The 21861-nt window shown below is 40.6% G+C and overlaps 1 protein-coding gene and 3 long non-coding RNA genes across 5 annotated transcripts in view; 2 read left to right on the top strand and 2 right to left on the bottom strand.

Annotated features, from left to right (window-relative positions):
* The first annotated feature begins 76 nt into the window (after positions 1-76).
* LOC115496215 (uncharacterized) lies at positions 77-8540 on the top strand. Its single transcript, XR_003961624.4, has 3 exons — positions 77-372; positions 1490-1599; positions 1940-8540. It is a non-coding gene; the product is annotated as an uncharacterized lncRNA (long non-coding RNA).
* Positions 7321-14071, bottom strand: LOC115496212 (uncharacterized). Of its 2 annotated transcripts, XR_012057040.1 has the most exons (5): positions 13944-14071; positions 13715-13812; positions 13539-13624; positions 12727-12804; positions 7321-12064 (listed from the first exon to the last, which is right to left on the bottom strand). It is a non-coding gene; the product is annotated as an uncharacterized lncRNA (long non-coding RNA). The 2 variants fall into 2 exon arrangements; XR_012057041.1 differs by lacking the exon at positions 12727-12804.
* ALG14 (ALG14 UDP-N-acetylglucosaminyltransferase subunit) overlaps positions 13885-21861 on the top strand; it is a 20365-nt gene continuing 12388 nt past the window's right edge. Inside the window, exons 1-3 of the mRNA XM_002189066.7 lie at positions 13885-14492; positions 16612-16763; positions 20832-20954. Of these exons, the coding sequence (XP_002189102.6) occupies positions 13976-14492; positions 16612-16763; positions 20832-20954 (792 nt within the window). The 5' untranslated portion in view covers positions 13885-13975. The remainder of the gene's footprint in view (positions 14493-16611; positions 16764-20831; positions 20955-21861) is intronic.
* On the bottom strand, positions 19647-20836 carry LOC115496214 (uncharacterized). Its single transcript, XR_003961623.4, has 2 exons — positions 20494-20836; positions 19647-19721 (listed from the first exon to the last, which is right to left on the bottom strand). It is a non-coding gene; the product is annotated as an uncharacterized lncRNA (long non-coding RNA).

Here is a 21861-nt window from a genome sequence, read left to right as displayed (position 1 = left end):
GGGAGCGGCCCGGCCCCGTCCCGGCCCCGTCCCGCCGCTCCTCTGCGCGCCCCGAGCGCTGCCGGTGACAGCGCGCGCCCGGAGAGCCCCGCCGGCTGCCGCCGCCGCCCTGAGCGCGGGGCCCTGAACGCTGCTGGGTGAATGTTCTGGTGTTTGTGCTGGGGCAGGATAAAGGCCAGTCAGACACTGCACCTCACCTTCCAACAGCATTTTAGTCATTGTGGCTTTCACTTACACAGCCCGGTTGTCTGAAATGTGTCAGGGGAAAAATGCTGACGTGACCATTCGTGTGCTAGGAATTCATTTATGCACTCCTTGGGAGCACTGTACAGCACAGAGCCATGGGGAACACACCCATCATAGAGAGAACAGGTATTGCCGATACTTGCTATTTACTACATTCAATGCTGTGATGTATGAAAATGTTTTATTTTATATTTTGAGCTGTTGTGTTGAAAAACAGAAGCAAACGTATGCTGACAAAATTAAATATGATAGATAGACTAGATAGACGTAGTCTTTCACCAACTAGAAAATGTAATAGTCACAACCGTTCCTCTTGGCATTCTTCTGCTATCATCCACATCCTAAACCACCTCAACATTTCCATTAATGATTTCTGATTAATAAATTAAAAATTCTCCTCTAACGAAATAATTATGAAGATACTAATATACATCTCACCCTATAGTTTAAGCTGCAGCTGACAAGTCATCTACCCCACTATGTACACTGACCTCTCTTGCAAGACATCTCCCAGAGCTGGAATGCTGTGGCTTAAGCCTGAATAGAAACTGATGTTGGCTTGCCTTAATGCGCCAATCTGCAAAATGCAGAAACCCAGGAGCTGATTAATGAGGCATTGAGCCATTCCTGCTGCAGAAGTGGGAACCTGTGGGAGGTAGGCAGGGCACGCTGCCAGCATCTCTAACTGTTTCCAGCCAGCTTGGCGTAATCCATGGCTGGGCATAAACCAACTACCAGGTGTTTATGTAAACATCGGAACTACTAAAGTTTGCTTTCTTGTAGACTTGTGACTTATGATTGATCAACTTTTGAATTGATTTTTGTTAACAAAATTTTATAAGGCATCCTTAGACAAGTGAAGGGGATCCCGTTCTTCCTTCCAGTCTCCTTCCATTTCAAAAACAGATGGACGAATAAAGACAGCAATACCACAATTTCACTTAATTTCTTAGTGAAATTAAGATTAAAACCTCATGTTTTACTCTGATGTCATATCATTCTTTACATAAATTAATATTTCAATCTATTTTCTACTACATCTGCATTTTTTAGTGAATCAGAATAGCCACGAAATCCTAAGAACTCCATGTCAGGATCATAAACCACTTTTAAGATCACATAAACTACAAAAATTCCAAGATAATTTTTTCTTCATTAACTCACCTTCCAAAGAACGGCCCTCACTTTTTGCTTAATACAGTATCAGTGACTTCAAAGTTTCTTTACATATACCTCTTTTAAGTTGTAACAGCAGTGACACCAGTACTGCGTATGGACAAGCAGTGGACTTCTGGGGTGACGGAGGACCTGCAGTGGAAGTAAAGGCATGAACGGCTGTCCTCAGGCCTGCAGGTACTGGCAAGGACTCTTCCTCTCATGGTTAAGAAGCAAAGGCCAAAGGCTCTGAGCAACAAGCTCTGGCAGATTTAGCTGCTGTGTTTTAAGATTTGATTTCTCTCAACTACCTCAGGTCATGACCATTCTAGGAGAGTAAAACAATTAAAGTATGTATTATTTTAGCATGCCAGCCTGTACCTGGAGTCTACACCATCAGAATGTAGTAATACCTAACAGCAGAGTAAAATAGACACTTGAGAGTGGTAATGTCTTAAACTGAATGTGTAACTCTGCCAAAGACCCCTTATCAGAGCTCTAAGCCTCAAAAAGACCCATCACCATTATGCACTTACAGGTTAGGAAGCATCTAGAAGACAAACCAGACTCTCCCCACGCCTCTATTTCAGGCCTGTGTAGCACACAGCATACCAAAGAATTCCTCTGGCCCGGTGTGCTGTGTGGGTGAAAGAAACGAGTTTGTCCTGCCTCGCTGCTCTCTTCTTGGCCTGAGATCAGCACGTTGTTGAGCACACAGCAGATCGTGACCAGAGGCAATGGCCTCTTTCAACGGCCCCGCAATACCATAATACATGCTGCGTTGAGAGCTGCTGACTTTAAAGGTAAGAATGGTGAGGCACTGAGGATTCCTGACTGGCAACTGCTCTCCACATGAGCATACATCAGGACACCTCACACACGTTTGACAAAGAAAGTTTGCAAATAAAGAACTAGCTACGGGGAAGCACAAAGTCATTGCAGTAGAAGGGAGACCTGCAGACATGGTTAGATATGGCTACCATATCCAGGTTGCCTTAGATTGGTTGTCTGTCCTTTTTTCCAACCAGAATTGTTTCCCAGGGAGATTCTGAGAACTGTGTATGTTTAGGATTTTGAATGTGTATGTCTAGGATTCTTGGTATCTAATAATCTCATCATGTTATTGCATACGTGCAGCAGTCTCAGCCTTGGATGTCCCATGTCCAGCAATCCCAGAGACCTCAGAGCAAACACCATAGGCCCATATTCTATAGGCAGTGTAATGCCAACAAAACTAAGGGAGTGCTCTACTACTCCTACAAAGTGTTGCATGAACAGACCACACAATTACTTTGAGCATTCCCAGCAAGTATAAGGCTTTCTGTATTCACATGATGCAACTGGAGCACCTTTTTCCGTATCAGAAATAGAGTAGCCAAAGGGTGGGATAAAGAGCCACCAGAGCAGTATCCCAGCCGACTGGCTGCTGTACAGTGGCCACAATCTCGCTTTCACGACTTACACCTCTTCCTCCTTCCCTTGTGATGTGCAGCCACCACCTTCCAGCTGCTGCAAACCAGTTTCCCCTGCTAAATAGCAATTGCCAAGAATTTCCTCGGTAACAGCGGCAGCTTCTGAAGTGAAGCTTAAGAACAGAAAGGGAGTACTGGCAATGGGCTTGCCCAGGTGAGCTGCAGAACAGAGATTTAGCAACACAAGGCAAAAAATAGCAGTGTATTCCAGATCAACACATATGCATAGCAAAGGTAGGGAGGACAGGGAGATATCACTGTAGCATTTGCAGGTAGCAGCATAATGCTGTTGGCTTCTGCTGAATCATCTTATTTGTACTACTTAAGAGAAAAATAGGGCTGTGCTTTTCACCTATTCTTTAATTACAACTTCTTGATTATATTGATGATTTTCAACTTCATGTCAATTAAACCCATTAATTCCATAAATGAAGAGCAAATTTGGATAAAATGGATGGGATTTGTTACAACAGGGTAGTAACTGGAAGGCAGCCCAAGATAAGTAGTCAAAGTCTGCAGTAATCTATCCTCAGCTGAGTTGTACACACCTGTTCCATACCCTTCTCCTTCTGGAATTAACTTTCAGAGTGGCACTTCAAGTACGGTAAAAAATTGTTGTCAGCTGACTGCTCCCACTAAAATCTGCAAGAGGGATGTGACCATAAAAGAAAAGTACACAGTAACCTTTCCAAAGTATGCCTGTAATTTCAGAATTGTGTTTTCCCAGAGCTGAGCCTCCTTCTGCCAATAATGAAGTCTTTATCATGGGTGCTGTATTGAAAAGTGAGACATAGGTGAGAAAGAAAAATACTTTTAGAGCATTTGAAGATTATTTCAGTTATGGTTTTAAATTTATACAGGATGTAACTAACATTTCTGTCTGAATTTACCCACTGTAGTAAGAATAGATCTTAATGACTGTTTAAAGCCTGAGCAGTTTATGAAAGAAATTATATAACATGGTGTTGTAGAAGCAGTGGATTGAATTCAGTGACCTAAAAAATACTTATATATATTTCTGTCTTAGGAAGTTCCTAGGTCTACCTGTCAGCAGCAGGATATATTCCCAGGAAATCAATTATACATGTAAACAAAAATATCATGGAGATTAAAGAACATATGAAAGAGCAAGCACAATTCTTCTTTCACAAGACCATGAATCAAGAGTAACTTCACTGAAGCCAATGAGTTACAGTGGTGTGAGTGAGAAAAGAACCAGCTCCATTGTCTGAAAATTACTTGGGCCACCCATGGAGTCCAATCAGAGGAACTGCAGGCAGATAATATTGCAGCATTTAATTCAGAAATCCCAAGTCTGAATAGAGGAGACTGAAAATAAAGGATCTGAGTTTGGTTTTGGTTTAAAAAAAAAAAAAAAACTGAAAAATAGCAGGAAAATGGTAAATGGAAACAAAAAAAAAATTACTCCATTTGTAAAAAAACCTCTCTCTCCAAAAAAAAATTTGCATAGACCAAAGAACAAATCTGTATGCTTTGGGCTTTTTTTAACACCCTGCAGGTAGCCAGTTAACAGTGGCTGAGCTGTATGCTTCCCTGAAGGGAAAGTGTTATCTTGGCTTTCCAAACAGCAGACACATTTTGTGAGTTGATGCACACTGTGCTACACCTACTCAGAGGAGTGCTGCAGAACGAGGGTCACACCTTTCCAGCACGGGTCACTGTAACATATCCTGCCACATTTTTAGGTAGTAACGTACCTTCACTTTCCCTGCTTTAGTTTACTCTTTCTAAACACACGCTCCATTTTTCATCTGAGGTCAGTGACTTGAACTTTCCCAGCTCCTGTCACCTCCCACTTGAGAGCATTTCTGCCAGTAGTACTTACTGTCCATAAGAGAACAAAGGCTTGTTTCTGGAAAGCTGTCTGTTCACGAACTTCTTCCTGTCCCTTCTTCAGTTTTCTTCCAGTTTTTCTGTCTTCTCCATTTGTGTCTCTCACCACACACTGTCTCTTTCATCTATTTACACCTCACCTGCAGCATTACCCTCTGCATTGGTATTATTGTCCTGATTATAACTGTCCAGAAGCTACTGAGGACCTGTAAAACAGCACATTGTGAGCTTACCATGCTGCACTAGAAGCTCCTATACTGATGCACCACGTCAGCATTATGACAAGATGTCAAACCACATTAAGACAGATGTGCTGAGTATTATTCAAAGAATTTGCAGGAACACCATCTCTCTTTCTTTTCCAGGTCACTGTCTCCCCCTTTTTTCCCCCCTCTTCTACTTTATATTCTATTTTACTATCACCTTTTCCTTTTCTGTCACTTTATTTTCTTCCTCCCCACAGTTATCCTCCCCTGGCTTCCTTCAGTGTCCACCTCACATTCCTCTATGCATTTTCCTCCCTCTGATGTGCTTGCACAAAGGAGTATAATGGAGGCAGTACTGCAGCTTTGTTACAGCTCTTTAGTAAACAAAGCTACTGGGTGCATCTTTGGGATCTGCAAAACAAAAAGGTCTAGAGAAAGTGTTTCATTCCCAAAGGATTAAGCCAGAGAGCTCTGAGATTTTAGAAAACTTCTTGGTTCCCTAATCTCCGACATGAAGCACACCACAAACAGCAGGAGGAATTCTGAAATAACACCCAATTCTTTTCTTCACAAGCACATATTTCCTTTTGCTTTGTGAGCTGAGGCTCTTAGCAACAAGAGAACAGGGTAGTGACTAGAATTTGATTATGTCAGAACAGCAGAAAATTTAAAAATATGTACTTTGTAATGGCATACAATTGGAAAGAATAAAATTAGTGCCAAGCAGTGCTAAAACCAAACAAAATGTTTCCCAATAATTCAACATACAGAGGGTCAGAAAGCAATCTGGGTTTTAACATTCTGTCTGGTAATCAAAATCAGCATAATTCAAGTGCAGAACAAGTGCTTGTTGATACGAGGTATTTTCTTTTATGTGATAGCATCAGAATTTCAGGTAAAAAGACAGAGCACGTGCTTTGGATGGCATCGCTCATCTGTATGCTAAAGATAGCTTCTAAGCCTCGTTTAGCTCAGCCTGAACTTTGGCACAACCACAGCAGCTGCACAGCGTGTCACTGTGCCTCCTTCAGCACACACCACAGCAGGAAAAGAATGGTTGGTAAGGATATTTTAATGGCAGATGTGTTAGCCTGAACAGGTCAAGTAGCTTCTTCAGACAATGTAATTCCCTCTGAATACTCTATCAATTTTTTTCAGATTTTTCCAAAAACTTTCTATCATGTTTAGTGATTTTTTTATCTTGTCTTGATCTGTGAAAGCCTTAAGGAAACAAGGAAGGAAAATTGCTTGATGACACAAGGAAACAATAAAATCTGCTCCTTATTCACTTTATATATGTCTAAATCCTGTTGAAATCAAATTTTAAAAACTGAATAAGAAAGCAAGAAATTGTTTTCCACATAGTTCTCAAAAACAGTAGTCAATAGTATTTGTAATAATTATATTTTTTTCAGGGAATTTTACTTCAAAATTTATATTTCTTAAATATTAAAACTTTTAAATTTCATATTTGGGGATAGATATTAAAGTGGTGTCATATATTGTTTCAAAAGTAAATATAATTTATGTCTCAACTTTGTCAGTTTAAGAGGTCCAGACTGTATTATTCATTTTTTCCTTTATTACTAATAATGAATTCTAGCAAAGACCCCACTTTTAGCACAGCTACTTGTTAATATTATGATTATTTTCTAATTTTGCATTGTCACTATTACAGATTCCTACCTAGGGTTTAACTGTTAGTCTCCACTGATATCAGAGGCTGTAGTGATTCCCATCCCAAGGCCTTGTTCTGTGTATTAATTCATACAGACATGTTCCTTTGTACAGTTCTAGTCATAGGAAGGATAAAATCTTCTATAGTGTTATTTCAAATCTAAGATTTAAAGCAACAGTCCTGGTAGAAACATACAAAAAGACAAGAAACTACATTAAATACAGCAGTGCTAAAGTACAGTAAGAAAGCTTGCCTTTCAAATCAAGTGAAGAATTTTTTTTAGGCTTCTACTTCCAATGATACTATTCAACACCATACCTTACTGATTAGACAAATACCAGAAAAATATTGACTACAAAACCCAAGAACACCTAAAAATAAAGAAAATACAAAATTAATCCTGATTCTGTATGTCAGATATATAGAGATAGGTAGATAGGTAGATAGATAGGTAGATAGATAGGTAGATAGATAGGTAGATAGATAGGTAGATAGATAGATAGATAGATAGATAGATAGATAGATAGATAGATAGATAGATAGATAGATTAAAAAAAGCTAAGGTGGAAGAGTTTCACCATGAAAATTATCATGCAAACATGATAAATGGATTTGAACAGTCATTTTGTGAATTGCACCAAATATATTGTCTAACTGAATAAATTGCAGAAAAATTGCATTGTGATATACACAAATTAGAACATCTTGGTTGTGTTTTTTTTCGGTGTTGTCTATTTCCTTTTATTTTGTTGCAAATATACACATTTTTTCTGTGATAACTCCACTGGAACTGCTCAAAGAAGCAACATTTCAGCACCTGTTCATCTGATTTGCTGAATAAGGGACATTACACATCTGGAGTGCCTGTGGAGATGTCCTCTTCTTCTGTTTGGAAATTATGCTCCAGTAAATTTCAGAAACAGGAATCTCACCACCAAAAGTGGAAACTTTACAATTAAAGGTATGTTGGACAACTGTAGCTGCACATACACAGACCAAAACACTGCAGTCCAACGCCACCTTCTGCAGTGCCAGGTCAGGTGAGTTCTGGCCACACTGTATCCACACATATGCAATCCTCAGTTTCACTTGGAACCAACCTGGTTTTTCTTTTCTGTGTACAGTACTCTTTAAAGGTGATTACAGTTACAAACAATTCATCAATTAAATAATAGTAATGATAATAATAATCATCATCATCATCATCAAGACTTATACAACCTCTTGGCTTGAGTATTAGCTACTTAACAATTGCTTGTATTTATAATTGTACCAGTCCTCCAAAATAAACGTACAATCAAGAAGACAATGATTTTTTCTTCAATGTTCTAAAAAGAGTATGAAATCACAGGTAAGGTTTCTTTTTGGAAATTATTTATATTATTTATTTGTTTTAGTCACTGTTAGTAAATTGGAAGCTGACATTGGAAGCTGACATAAAACTTGTTTCCAAATGTATAAAGTTTTTTCTTTTCAGTAATATATTAATCACAAGTCAGCTAAATAATTAATACCATAACTTAACTCTAAGCAATTGTCTCATTATCACTGTTTAATTCACAGGCACTGGAGTCGACCAGCTAAACTCTCTTGACACCTTAACGACACATTAAATTCACAGTAACTAATGCAAATGGTTTATAATTTCCTAGCATTCATTAAAACTGTAATAAAGGCAAGGACATTCTTTTCTTCTACTGTCAAACAGAGAGAGAATAGTATTACACATCACCTGTGGCTGATGAAAAAAATGTGAGGCGTATCTGGTTTTAAATCTTATCACATAATTAAAGACCATTAAAGTACAGTGCAGAGGGCAAACTATGTTGGCAATAGCTGGACTTTAGACTGTGTCAACTTTTTCTTAACAGGCTTTGCTAAGGTTGATACCTTACATATTTTAACTAAACAGATAGAAGAAAATAAGAATTTTGTATTTTGAAATTGTAATATTTTGTCTCCCAAGTATTATACACAAATATACAGAAATTAAAACACTGAGATACCTTTGGCAGCCCTTGCAAACTCTGCAAAGAATTCAATTTATCTCCATTAAGAGCTAGTGGAGTCATTACATTCAATTGACTTAAATAGTACTTAAATAGATCAAATCCCTAAATCCACAGCCATACCTGGCAACATCCCCAAAACAATAGTCAACAAATTATATATTTTTAAACACAACTGCATGAATAAAAGATGGAAGATAAATGGAAGGAAAAGAACATGAAAGACAGTGTAGAGCAAAACCAGAAGACATCTTCCCTTCTCTTTTAATATGACCAGTTATTTCAAGTCCAGAATGGCATTAATCCAATGCTAGACCTTTAGAACCCTAAACAGCTCAGAAAATTGTCCTCACTTTCAACTGAGTAGCATTTCCTTGCGGAGAAGGGTGTCAGTTCTGCATTTTGCATGCTCATAAGGAGGCAAGGGAGAGAACACAGAAGAATGAGATGCCCTTTCCTCAAGCCTAAGAGTGCTGAGGGCTGGGCACTCAAACCCAGAGCTGTGGCAGCAGCAGCAGCCCCACAGCTGCCTGGGTTTCAGAGAAAGGAAAAGCTGTGCACACAACATAAGCTGATAGCTTGGTCTCATCTATCTCCCTGCACAAGCAGTGGTCACATTTTCTGACAGCAGGAACCCAGGAAAGGCTAAACCAGTGTGCATTTCTCTTCATCCTCCTTACAGATGCTTTCATGGAAAGCTCAGGAAAACCCCAGTCAAAAAGCAGCAGTGAATAGGTAGAGAATCCTACATCCTAACCCCTAACCCCAAGTATCCTGCAAGTTTCATTTAACATTACAGATCAGAAAGCAGATTTCCAGGAGATTAAAAATAGACTTCAAATCTATTTTTAGGTGTGTTTTTAAAAAAGGCTTTATTTTTATACGCCAAGTGGCCTGAGGCACCCAAGTGACCTCCAGGCCACTCAGTATTTTTAAGGAGTGAAACAGCACTCTCCTGGCCTTTTGAACAGATAGAAGAGCATTATTTTACATTATGTTACAGGGATTGCTTCCTGAACACTCTACCCAGTAATTACAAGTTGCATGGTGCAATTTCAGTGCTGTCTACTACAAAAGTTTCTGCTTCATAAAAGCACACCCAGAATGCACCCAAATGGTTACAACACCTTGTGTCATCAAAGCCACACGCACCAGCCCTCCAGACACACTCTCAGATGTAGCAGGTTAAAGAAACATTGGCTGGCAGTGTGGCTCATGCCTGTAAGAGAAAAATATTCTCCTTACAAATTGCTACTTTGATACTAAATTAATACATGGTATTTAGACCCAAACAGATTTCTAAAAACAACCTACTCTCCTACTTCCAACGACTATTTTCAGAAAACTTGACATTGCCAACAAGAGGGAAATGTAGGAGTGAAGGATACCTCATTTATTGAGCTGCTGTAAACTCACAACCACTTTGCTGTCTGTGACTGAAAATTAAAGTGTAAAGAAAAGCAAATGGGAATGGGAAAAAATAAAAATTTTTAGAAGTTTTTAATATGGAATAGGTCTTATTATTTTGGGAATTTGATTCCACTTTTTTTGGAATCTAGCACAAGCATTGTTTAAGTGTTTGCAAGTGCTGAATTTTTATATCTAAACAAGAGACTCAAATACATATGAGAAGTGCTCTTATACCAGGAAGCACAGCATTAACTGTAATGTTAACATAAATATTACAGCTGTTATTGATTGCAAATACAAATCAGGACTTCTAAGATTACATTCCTTTAATTCTAATGACTCATAAGAAAGTGTAACTGCACTTCACCCAAAGCAATTGAAATTAGCAGCTGTCTAAAGGGACAAATCTTGCCACAGACTGGCTCTGATAACATCCTAATTTTTCCTTCAAGTGAGATCAGCCAGCAGCTTGTCTCCAGTTGATCCCAAATGGTCTACTCCACTGATTAATTTAAAAATACCTTTCTTTCATGACCACAGAACTTATTACAACATTTAGGATGTTACTGCTCTTCTAGAGTCTTCCAGATGCAGTTTGCATTTCTAATACTAAAGAAGAACACACTTAGAAATCTTCAGATTTTGTCTAATCAAAAAGCATACCACTTCTCAAAGTGTTTCTAAAAACACCATAAGCACATACAAATAAATGATTGCTTCCAGCCAAAAAAAAAAAAAAAAAAATCAATTTACTTATGTAAGGTATCTGTTCTTACACATCAATTCTATGAAAATATAATGCAGAAACTATGAATAATTTTTAGATACATTTAAATAAATTACTGCAGTTTAACATGATAAATGGTTCTACATTACAATCTTTTCCAGTAGCAAAGCCCAAGTAATTCCTGTCCTTTCTCATGCAATTGTTTCTACCATTTTGCTAGTTTACTCATCAGTAGTGCTGATGCAACTGTTTGTGGAGCTGTACTCGAAGCCAAAACGAGAAAAAATGACCTCATTTTAGAAAACAACAGTACACTCACTCTTGTTCATAGGTGTAATTTTAGAACCTGTAATTAGAAGGGAAAAAAAAACCCCAAATGTCACAAGTATTCTAAGTGCCAGTTAAGAAATCATGAATATAAGGTGTATTTCAGTTGAATAGAAAGGTTCTTGTTTAACAGTTAAGAGTTAGATCACTTACAGGTGGAAACTCAGAAAGTGAATTACTGCCAGATAGCCAAAGCTGTCTACATTTCATTTCAGGGGAAAAAATGGTTTTATTTATATTCCAATTACAGCCTTTCCCGTTGGAGACAAAAGAACCTGAAACACAAAGAGCAAACTTTGCTCAGTTCCCTTTAGTGCCCAGCAGTGTAACTTTCAAAGCAGACCTGCACCCCAGGTAGCAGGAGGCTTCCACAGAGAATATTCATGTTTGAAAGGAGAGCAGCACATCTTTCTTTGGAACATCGTCTCACAAGCGGTACATGATAAAAATATTGTACCTATTTTTTCCTATTCAAGAGTTACAGAGTTGGACAAGAGTGACCAATTATTTAGAACAAGTGATGGTTCATTTCTCCTTCAGAAATGTTCAAAGCTAACTTCCTGCATCAGTAGCAGAGGTGTCAGAGGCAGCCTCTGCAGCTGCATCACTTTCTGTCGAATGACTTTTCAGACCAAGTGCACCACTTCCACCCAGACAGGCAGGTCACGCACTCACTTGCAGTATCAGGGATTTTGCAGACTGGAGAGCAGAATCCAGAACTAATCACTGCCTTCCTCATGGAAACCCTGTACTTCACCTGCTTCACCTTGCTTAGCTAACACAGCTGAGATGAAGATCTCTCAAGGCATTTCCCAGACTGGAATCATGGCCAAGCGCTCTGGACACGCCTGGAGGAGTAGACAGCAACCTGCTTTCTTCAGGACTGCAAATAGCTGTTGCACTGAAGGCTCCCAGGTCCAAACATGGTATCAAGAGAGCAGGGAGTTGCCACGATGGAAAAACACAAATACATTTAAGTCCTACTAAGAAAAGACAGGATTAGTTGTGTTACACTGCAAAAGAGCTCTGCTCAGTTTTCACAAAGGAAAAAAAATTCCACAAAACTTTACTGCAACTAGGTATCAGACTGTTGCCTTAGTCTTTAGTTATTTTAACCAATCTTACCAAATTCTGAATCCTCCCTCAAACCTTGCAATCTTCTGTGGCTACTACTTGAAAACTACATCTCCTACTCTTCCAAACTGAACAATGAGTTACCAGACTTCAAGCACTAGCTGTAGGAGTTTATGAGGCAAACTCACTGCTTAGATTTTTAGACTCCTTGAAAGTCAAAACCTTTGCATCCAATAAACTGCCTACTCCAAATAACAGGTCTGCATCACTCTAATTTTTTCCTCTTATTTTTAAATGCCTTCCAACTTCCCTGGTTTTAGGTCAGTTTCTCATTAATCTCACCAAATGCATTTACACAAGAATTCTGTATTAGCAGGGAAAGTATGTATATATAGAATAAATACCATGAAAAGGAGAAAAGAAGTTGAAACTTTTTATATCAATCTCTACTGCTGAGTTTCCAGGACTGTTTCTTGTAATCAAATGCCTAATAAAAAGCAGTTCTTTAACATTTATAGTAGGAAAAAAGAAGAGCAAGGATCTTGAGAAGTCTTGAAAAAAAACCCACCTTAAATAAAATAATTGCCAGCTACACCTGCTGTGGCAACTGGGATAAATTCTACATCATTTATTTTCATTGAAGAGACTACAAGTGGAGAAAAGATGACCGTAGACAAAATTAGTATTTGAATTGTCCATAGAACTTACTGTCTTGTTTTAACCTAGTATTTTATGTCTGAAAAGGTGTTATGGTACTTTCTTCTGTCATTGACTTGCACCTCTATTGTCCCTACTTATTAATTATACATAGCTAATTAAATGGAAATCAAAATGAATTTTGGAAATTTATGCATCATCCACAGAACTTTTAATTAAAACCTTGTTGCTTCCAAATGTCAGTAATGACTAGGCAGTGAGATAACTTTGTGAGGTTACTCATTTGGGTGGAAGAGAAGCTTACCATAGTAATACTGTTTTTAATACTCTCTGCTTAAAGCATCTGCAAAATTATATGTTACCGTAACATAAAGAAAAAAACATAATCTGTAGAGCTGTGAAGCATGAATCACAAAGACTCACTTCAGACCCTAAGATGCCAAAGGATTGTTGGAGCTTGTATCTTTTACTTGTAAGACATACAATAACCATTGGAATCCACAACTGGCACACCTTTGTTAAAAATGAGAGAGAAATATTAAGCTTCCAAGGCTGGTAGGGATACAAAAAGTCCAATTTGTTCAGGAATAGTAAGAGGGAAAAAAAAACAGCCAGAGAAACCATGGCAGGCAGACGCAGAATTGCAATGTGTTTGATTTATTGTGGCTGTACACTTGAGGTACAAGTGCACAGCTGTCACGTTTCATGTGTTTGACAACTCACCCCACAAAGCAGCAGCATCAAACCTCTCCATAAAGCTCCAGAGTTCACTGCTCCTAATTCAGTGCCCAAGAGGAGGGCCTTGCTCCCTGGCAGGTAATTTAAAGACAATTATGAACAAACTCTTTCCTAATCATAAAATGCAGGAGCTTACTCTTTCTAGCAAACACACGTCGCACCTGAGATCAGCGCAGCGGCTGAATCATCGCTCTCTCCCAACAAAGCTGGATGCTGACTGAGGCGGAAAGAGCGCTGATCCGCTGCTCCACGCTTCTTCCTGAAACCAAAAGCTTAAGTATTACCATGAATGAAAACTAGAACCACGACAGGCAGTGAAACGTTAATATTCTTTATTTTATGCATTACTGTAGGCTGTGTAACATTACAGCTGCATGTAAGCACACATACCTGGATCGGTATCAGTGCATATCCATATTCATATGCATATCCATATTCATATGCATATCCATATTCATATGCATATTCATGCTCCCGCAGGAATCCCTGCGAGCCACGGATCCCCCGGCTCCTGCTGCAGCCCGTGCCCAGCCGGCCCCTCTGGCTCCTGCTGCCCGTGCCCAGCGGGCCCTGAGCGCGCCGGCTCTCCTTCCCGCCGTGCTTACGGCGGTATTCCGCAGCTCCGGGACGCCGGCGGGGGAGCAGCAGGGAGCCCCTCACGCTGCATCACCGCGCCCCGGGCCCGCCGAGCCCCGGTCACCCCCGGAGCCACCACCGCGCCCAGAGCGCGCGGAGGTTTGAACCGCGCCGGCCGCCGTATGGGGGTGGCGCCACTGCCGCTTCCGCGAAAGGTGGCCCCGGCGCGCATGGAGGAGCTGCCCGTCGTCGTGCTCCTGCTCCTCCTCCTCTCCTTACTGCTTGTCCCGCTGGTGTTCCTGCTTAAGAGGCGCCGCGACCGGCGGACGCCTCCGTTCAGCCTCCTGGTGGTGGCCGGCTCTGGTGAGTGGGGGTTGCCGCCGCTGGGAGCGGGTGGTGCCGTGGAGTTGCCGCTCCTGGATTCCTGGAACTACGAGACCCGGCATGCAGCGTGACCGGCCAGCAAGGCTGCCCGTCTACCCTGGTGCATGCCGGGAGTTGTAGTCGCTGCTGCGTGTGTCAGGAGCCGGTGCCGCCCCCCCAGCAGCTGCTGAGGTGTCCCCGGGCCGGGCCGGGCCGGGCCGGGTGTCCCCGGGGCCGCCGCCTGCGCTTGGGCGTTTTGGGCCTGGAGTGGAGTCAGTGTTGCGCGTTTTACCAGAGCCACGCACGGGAGGCACCGGCAGCACTGGTGCAGGACTGTGCAGCTGCTCGCACTTCTGGCCGAGCACTGCCGATGGCGATCCGGGCACGGCGTTCCGAAGCCGGGCACGCCCCTTGCGTACGTGGCACTCTGCAACCTACCCAGCCCACGTCGTGATCTACTTACAGGAGTCACACGTGGGTCAGAGACAAGAATGCCTCCCTCACTAAAGGGGATGTACACATCTGCTACTCCTTTTTGCCGTGTTATGAGTTGGAGGGCAATTCATTTACCTCAAAAAAATTTGAAAATTTGCAGTTGACAAATACAGGCCAGCTGTGATTTCAGGACCTCAGTATCCCTTTGGTTTTTGCACACCAACTAATTGAGTAATAATCCTGAGATCTTTCTGCATCTGAGTTTTACTGGCAGGTTTATAATTCTTCAGGTCATCTTTAAATCCACTAGGGCTGGAAATGTGTGTATTTTCTTTTAGTCCTCTGGAATCTAATTAGTCTGTATTAAAAGAATACTTCCACTGTACATAAGCTTACCAGGTGAAATAATACATGTCAGTTAGATTTGTGTCATGTTCAAGCCTATTCTTTGAGACTTTTAAGTAGAAATCTGCTCTTCTGTGAGCGCTCAGCTGATTGCATTAAAATATATGAAACCTTAACAAACACCACTCGGGAGAAAATATCTTCAAACATATTTGAAAAATACCACATGAAATAGTACAGAAAGGTGGCAAAGTGTAGTGCAATGCTGCAGCTCTCCTTCTTGTCAGTTGTTCACCAGCTATGAGTGTTTAACCAGTGCAACAAAGGTCTCTTGGGAGCCTGGAGACACTGAACAGCAGGAGGTAGCAGGAACACATGTAGTTTTCTGGTTTTGGTTATGTATTTGTGGGTGTGGTTTCATGTTGGTCTCATGCAGTCCAACAGATAAAAGGTGAGATTGCTCCACTTGACCTACACAATCTTCCTTCTCCCCTCCTTCCACTCTAACAGTATCCCTCTAACTGCTTTTCAGGAAACTCAAATGACAAAAAAACTAAAATTAACCCAGCTGCCAGAAAGCCCAGTATGTACACACTCCCCTTCTCTCTGGTTTAGTGCCAGTTTAGCCCCGGGACACAGTGACCGTGTCACAGAGGACTGGGAAGACCGTGAAGACTGCTGGGTGCTGCTTGTTCTGCCAGCACCCAGCAGCTACACTGTGGTGGCTGCAGGGGGACACTGCTGTGGCTGCAGGGGGACACTGCTGTGGCTGCAGGGGGACACTGCTGTGGCTGCAGGGTGACACCGTGGTGGCTGCAGGGTGACACTGCGGTGGCTGCAGGGGGACACTGCTGGCTGGCTGGTTTCACTGTGACGAGCTGAGTAGCACACCCCTGCCCTGGCAGGTCACAGCACAGGGCACAGGGCAGGGCCAGCTCTGTTCCAAGGTGCAGCTCTGAGGCAGGTCCTGCCCAGCTGCATTTTGGCCATCGCCCATGGGGTGGCCTCTGAGTGCAGAGCACAGTGTCACTCTGTGCCCGGTTGTTCTGCACCGTGTACAGGACATTAAACACAAACGTCAGACTCCTGTGTGACCCTGGCTCAATCCCATTTCACTGGAAAACGTCCATCAATAGGCCTTTCCTGGGAGCTGAGTTCCTGCCGTGTGATTAAACAGTCTCAGCCATCCTCTAATTGAATCCTTTACTCTCAGAAGATACTTTCTCACTGGTAGTAGTAATACTATTATGCTTTAAAATGAAAAGTGACTGATTCAACTGGAGAAATGGAAAGTTACAAAATTTTTCACATACTGATTGCAGTTTGTTTTGTTTTACAGGAGGACACACAACAGAAATCCTGAGGTTACTTAGCTGTTTGTCAGAGTCATATTCTCCTAGACATTATGTTTTGGCAGACTCAGATAAGATGAGTGAAGCTAAAATACGTTCTTTTGAACAAAAAAGGGCTGAAACATTCTCCGAGTCCCAGGTAACTTTTTAAATACTCATGTAAGAAAAATGATCTTGAGATTCTAATTCAAGGCAGTTTGGTAATGATTCTTTGCAAGGACACTTTTACCAGCTAGCCACTGAAGTATTACCTGTAGCTGTAAGAATACTGGGGCAAAAATATTGCAGAGAGGATTTTTTTTAAATTTTTTTTTTTTTTTTTTTAGTTTGGCATTTCCCTCAGTGACATATAGTATTTTTTGAAAGAAATTTTCTGTAAAAGTATTTTATCTAAGAAAACCTTAATTTAAATTGTATTGGCTTTGTGTGTTCCTAAACTGTGTCATGGTTGTATTTTTAAAATAAAATATTAAATGTTTGTTTAAAAGGGATGCAAGGCCTCTGATTGTCAGTTTTCTGGCTGATGACCTGAGCAAATGCTGAACTTCTAAAACTCATGAAAAAATCATTGAAATGTCTTGTTTATTTTTTCTCAGATGTTTGCTTGCTTTCAGCTCGTTTGCTGTATGATTAACAGACAGCTGACCTAAAGTGTGATCTGACATCCAGTGCAATTAGTAGAAAGTATTAGTGGAATAAGTACAGTGGAAATGAATGTTCTGACTACAAAAATTTTAAGTCCTTTTGAGCAAATAGTAAAACACACAGTGTTGATTTCATATGGTGCACTTCCATTGTTTTCAGCAGCGCTGTTGGGACAAAAGACAGTAGGACTCAGTACCAATGATTTTCAGAATAAACCCTTTTAATGTAAGGCAACTCCTGCTAAGGAGAACCACAGACTCACTAAGGAATGACATTTTTGTTTACTGCAACTTTCACATCTCATTGTGCACCAAGGAGGAATGTTTAATAAAGTGACTAGAGGTATTTCCTGTTCAGAGACTGCTTGTTGGGTAAATAGGCATTCACACAGTCACCTGAAAAATGTCCAACCCTAAATTATTAGATTTCTTAAAGATACATATTTTCAGTATTAAAAGGTTATGTGGTTTTCATGGCTCACTTATTTTTGCTACGCATCTTCTCTTTTATAACCCCTCCAACTACTAACAGATCCTGTAGTTATATTTTCCCTCAACACTGAAAGCCAGAGGAGCATTTTTGGCTGCATGTGAGCTTGATGTCTGGATAACAGATGCTCATTTTCCTTTGACCAGTCTCCTCCTACTGAGCAAAAGTATTTAGAGTAAAAATGAAGGATAAATTTTGGAAAGTAAATCTCACATGCATGTAATATATATTTGCTAAATTTTAAAGCATGCTTTCACGCACACACAGTGTGTGTTTTGTTACTGGGGACACTGGAGATTATCAAACATTTAAAAATTATGTCTTAGTAGCTACTTGAACCTTTGCATAAGTGAAAGGGAGAAGTCTGAATGCTTCAACACATGGTCATTCCCTTCCTCATCCTGTTAAGGAAGTAGATTTTTCCAGAACTAGGGACCAGATGGAAGACAAATTACAATAATGATGTAACAGAAAACTAGTGATGTAAGAGAAAATTAAACACACACACCTCCCACCCCTTCAAATATTTTTCTTTTTGATCTGTGGCCTAGCTCTGTTCTAACAGCTATTCAGGGAGAAGGAAAGAAAGCCAGAATGAGCATCTTGCTTACAAGAAGAAAAATGCTGCACCTGAACCCACTAAGCCTCTTAAAAAAGAACTAAAAAATACCTCCTATGAAAAGTCTCTGGTCCTGCTATCACTGGCCTCTTTGTTCTCTATCACTCCCCACCTGTAACCACAACTATTCCACATGGATGCCCCCAGAGCTGTTACTCAGGGAACCTTCTATGCTCATAGAGAACCTGTTTCAGCTGCTGGCAACATGCTCCAGCAGCAGACAACTTATTGAAGAACATGAATCCTATACCCCCATGGTCATGTCTAAGATGAGCAACCAGATTAACTAACCTTTACATAGACCTCTTCTGACCATATGTTCTTTTCCATTTCATGAGAGGTACTATGCTAAGAAATCTTATTTCTCATAATGAAAAAGAATTATGTAAAGTCAGTTTCTTTGCAAGTATTACAGTATGTTCAGCAGAGAATATTATAATAATTCACAGGAGTTGCAGTTTCCCACCAGCTTTGCCTTGCATCCTTGCAAAATAACATTAACTAGGTAAAGGACTACATCACCGGTTTTGAAATTACATTACAGATTTCCCAGTTTGGAACATTTGTTTTCAAATTAGAAAAAATATTCTGAGTGAATTAAAGATGTAAAGAAAACAAAGATGCAACAATATGACACTATAGTAGATAGGGGAGAAATCTTTTTGTGATGTCAGACATATTATGCAGTGTTCCAGCAAAATATACAGGATGTACCTTTGGAACATTGACAGTACTTAATGGGATGAGAGGCTGGGATTACAGAAGCATCTGGCAGTGACTTTTAAACAAAGAAACAACAACAAAACCCCCCAGTTTTGGTTTTTCATTTTAATACCTAGGAGTTGTTTGATGTGTGGACTGAAGTCCTAACATGACATAGACACTGATGTGCAGAGTTTCCTGCATGTTTTTTGAAAAGTATAGATGAAATCAGCTTGATTTTACTTGAACTCTCCAAGTAAATTCCTACTTTGATACTGTTTGGAGTTTCTGCCAAGTTCTGCTGAAATTATTTGGATTTTTTTAATGATGATGAAAATCGCGTACATTTTTTTTGTCAAATGCTCCTTAACACCATTATTTACAGTGAAGGTTCATCTGAATAGCTCCACTGGACCCTGATCTGCCTAAAATCACTTTATCATACCCATATTTCTTGCAGGGCTGAGCACTATGCAAGGGTCTAAACTCCACTTAAAGCATTTCTTTTTGTCACCTGAACACTTCCAAAGGTTTGAGAAACAGAGGCAAGTGCTAACCAGATACCTGTTGAATAGGGAGCAGGGGGGTATGTTTATTTTTCCATATTCTGTTGTCAGAGTAATGCAATCAGAGTTTCAACACCTGGAAATAAAACATTAAAAAATCAGTTTGTAGCATCTGTTAATGCCTTCTAGTATCACAGCTATTAAAAAAAGATATCACAATGAAACAGGATAATCTCAGTCAAGAAAAGTAACATTCTACATTTACAAGTGTTTTTTTTTTTTTTTAATTCTTTCTACCTTATATATTAAAAATAGTCCCAGTTACTACTATTCAAGACAGATTTGTAGTTTGTATTTACCATACAACTTTCGTTAACACCCTCTTTCAGGGGCAAAAATCACCAGGACTAAGCCATGACAATTAGCAATATGCACGTGAAGTAACTGGGCAATTTTCAGTATTTTAGAGTTTCTCATACCCCAAGTAAGTTCCTCCAGGGTGGTGGTGAGGTGATCTGGTGTCCCATGTGAAGTGAGGTAACAACCACTATCCACATGTCAGCACCACTGAGCACTGCACTGCAGCCACTACATTTGTCTTTCATTAAAACAGTCCAACATGTCATTGGCATCAGGAGTGCCTTGTGCCAGAGCAACAATTCTTAGGTGCAGCTCCTCTCCACTGAGCTAAAGGCACCTGCAAGGAGGGCAGGCAGCCTAACACCTGCTCCCGGGGTTTCAAGACAAAAGGAATCCTCCTTGCTTTACTAAATTGATACCTTTTAAACACCGTGAATAATCTTCATTTTGAGAAAGAACCAAGAAAGTTACTTCTTTACCTATTTTTTATTTAATTCTTTCCCGTTTCTTTATACAGCTATTTTGCATTTGATCTCTTGCATACTCACCGAGTACTGATCTGAGGGGGTGCTGTTCGCTTGTACACGCTGAAGGCTCTCGGGGGCCAGGGGCGAGCCCGGCTGCGGCGCTTCCCGCGGTGAATCCCGGGCGGCCCCGGCGCCGCCGCTGCCCGCGAGGTGCCGCCCGCGCCCGCCGCTCCGAGCGGGAGGCCCGAGCGACAGCTCCGGGTGCCAGCGCTCCTCTGTGCTTCGTACTGCGTGCGTTTTGTACACTAACGTCCCCAAACGAGGCTAAGGAAATGGGGAAAAGGCTGGCAGAGATGTAATAGAAGGAGGCACAACATTCTCAGCAAAGTAACAGCTCCGCTCCCCGTGCTCTTTTCCAGTTCAGCCTGGAGCGCATTCCCAGAAGCCGCGAGGTTAGGCAGTCCTGGAGCTCCTCCGTGGTGACAACACTGTACTCCATGCTTTACTCTCTTCCTCTAACCTACAAACTGAAACCAGATTTGGTAGGTACAGAAAATTTTAATTTATTGAGAACTTACTAATCCACATCATAAAAGACCTTGGAATATGCAGGCTGCATCTCATATGTAAGCTTAGGTTTACAATTCACAGGAAAACTATTTTTAATTTTAAATCAAATATAGCAGCAATACATCAAGAAAGAGAGAACAGGTTGCACTGCTGGTGAATTAGAATAGCAAATACCAGTTTTCCCTCTCAAAGTTTGCAAGTACCTTCAGAGTCACTCCCTTGTTATGCTGGCAGAGCTAGCAAAAACAAGATTGCTGCTTCCTGATAGTATCTCTTCAGGATTGCGGCAGCACAAACTATGCCTGAAAGCCTGGTTATCCTGTTGGCTGGACTTGCTTCTAAAATGGTGTGACCAGTCTGGCACAGACAGGTTCAGACCAGCACAAATATATACAGATTCAGTTCTTGTGCTTACGTGGACTTTTGGGCTACAATGCATATTTATTTAGTCTTTGGCTGACTGACACTAATTATCTCATCTAATGACAAGAAGCATCACTGCTGAAGTAGCAATTCCTCAGCACTTTAATAGCTTTTTCAAGTGTTCAGAAAACTGCACTCTTATGCTAATTACATTTATTTTAAAATATTCCACATAGTTAAACAAGTCAGAAGCATTCACGGTTGTCAGATGGCAGAACTACAATGGAGATATTAAATCAAGAAAGTTTTGTGTTAACACAAAAGGTAGTGCACTGGTCTCCTACCTTTAAGTCTTACAATTTTGTATGAAAAAATTTGTTTACAGCTGGCTTTTTTCTAGAGTTGTCATCTTGAGTCAGTAATCTAAACTTGAGGCTTTTTTAAAAGGTATTAGTTTAGCAGAACTTCAAATTAATACTTATGAGGTTTAAAATGCTTAAATTAAACATGTAAAAA

This window comes from Taeniopygia guttata, chromosome 8, assembly GCF_048771995.1.
Source record: "Taeniopygia guttata chromosome 8, bTaeGut7.mat, whole genome shotgun sequence".
Lineage (NCBI taxonomy): Eukaryota > Metazoa > Chordata > Aves > Passeriformes > Estrildidae > Taeniopygia > Taeniopygia guttata.
Note: the sequence above shows the minus strand (reverse complement) of the source record. Positions and strands in the feature narration are given on the sequence as shown.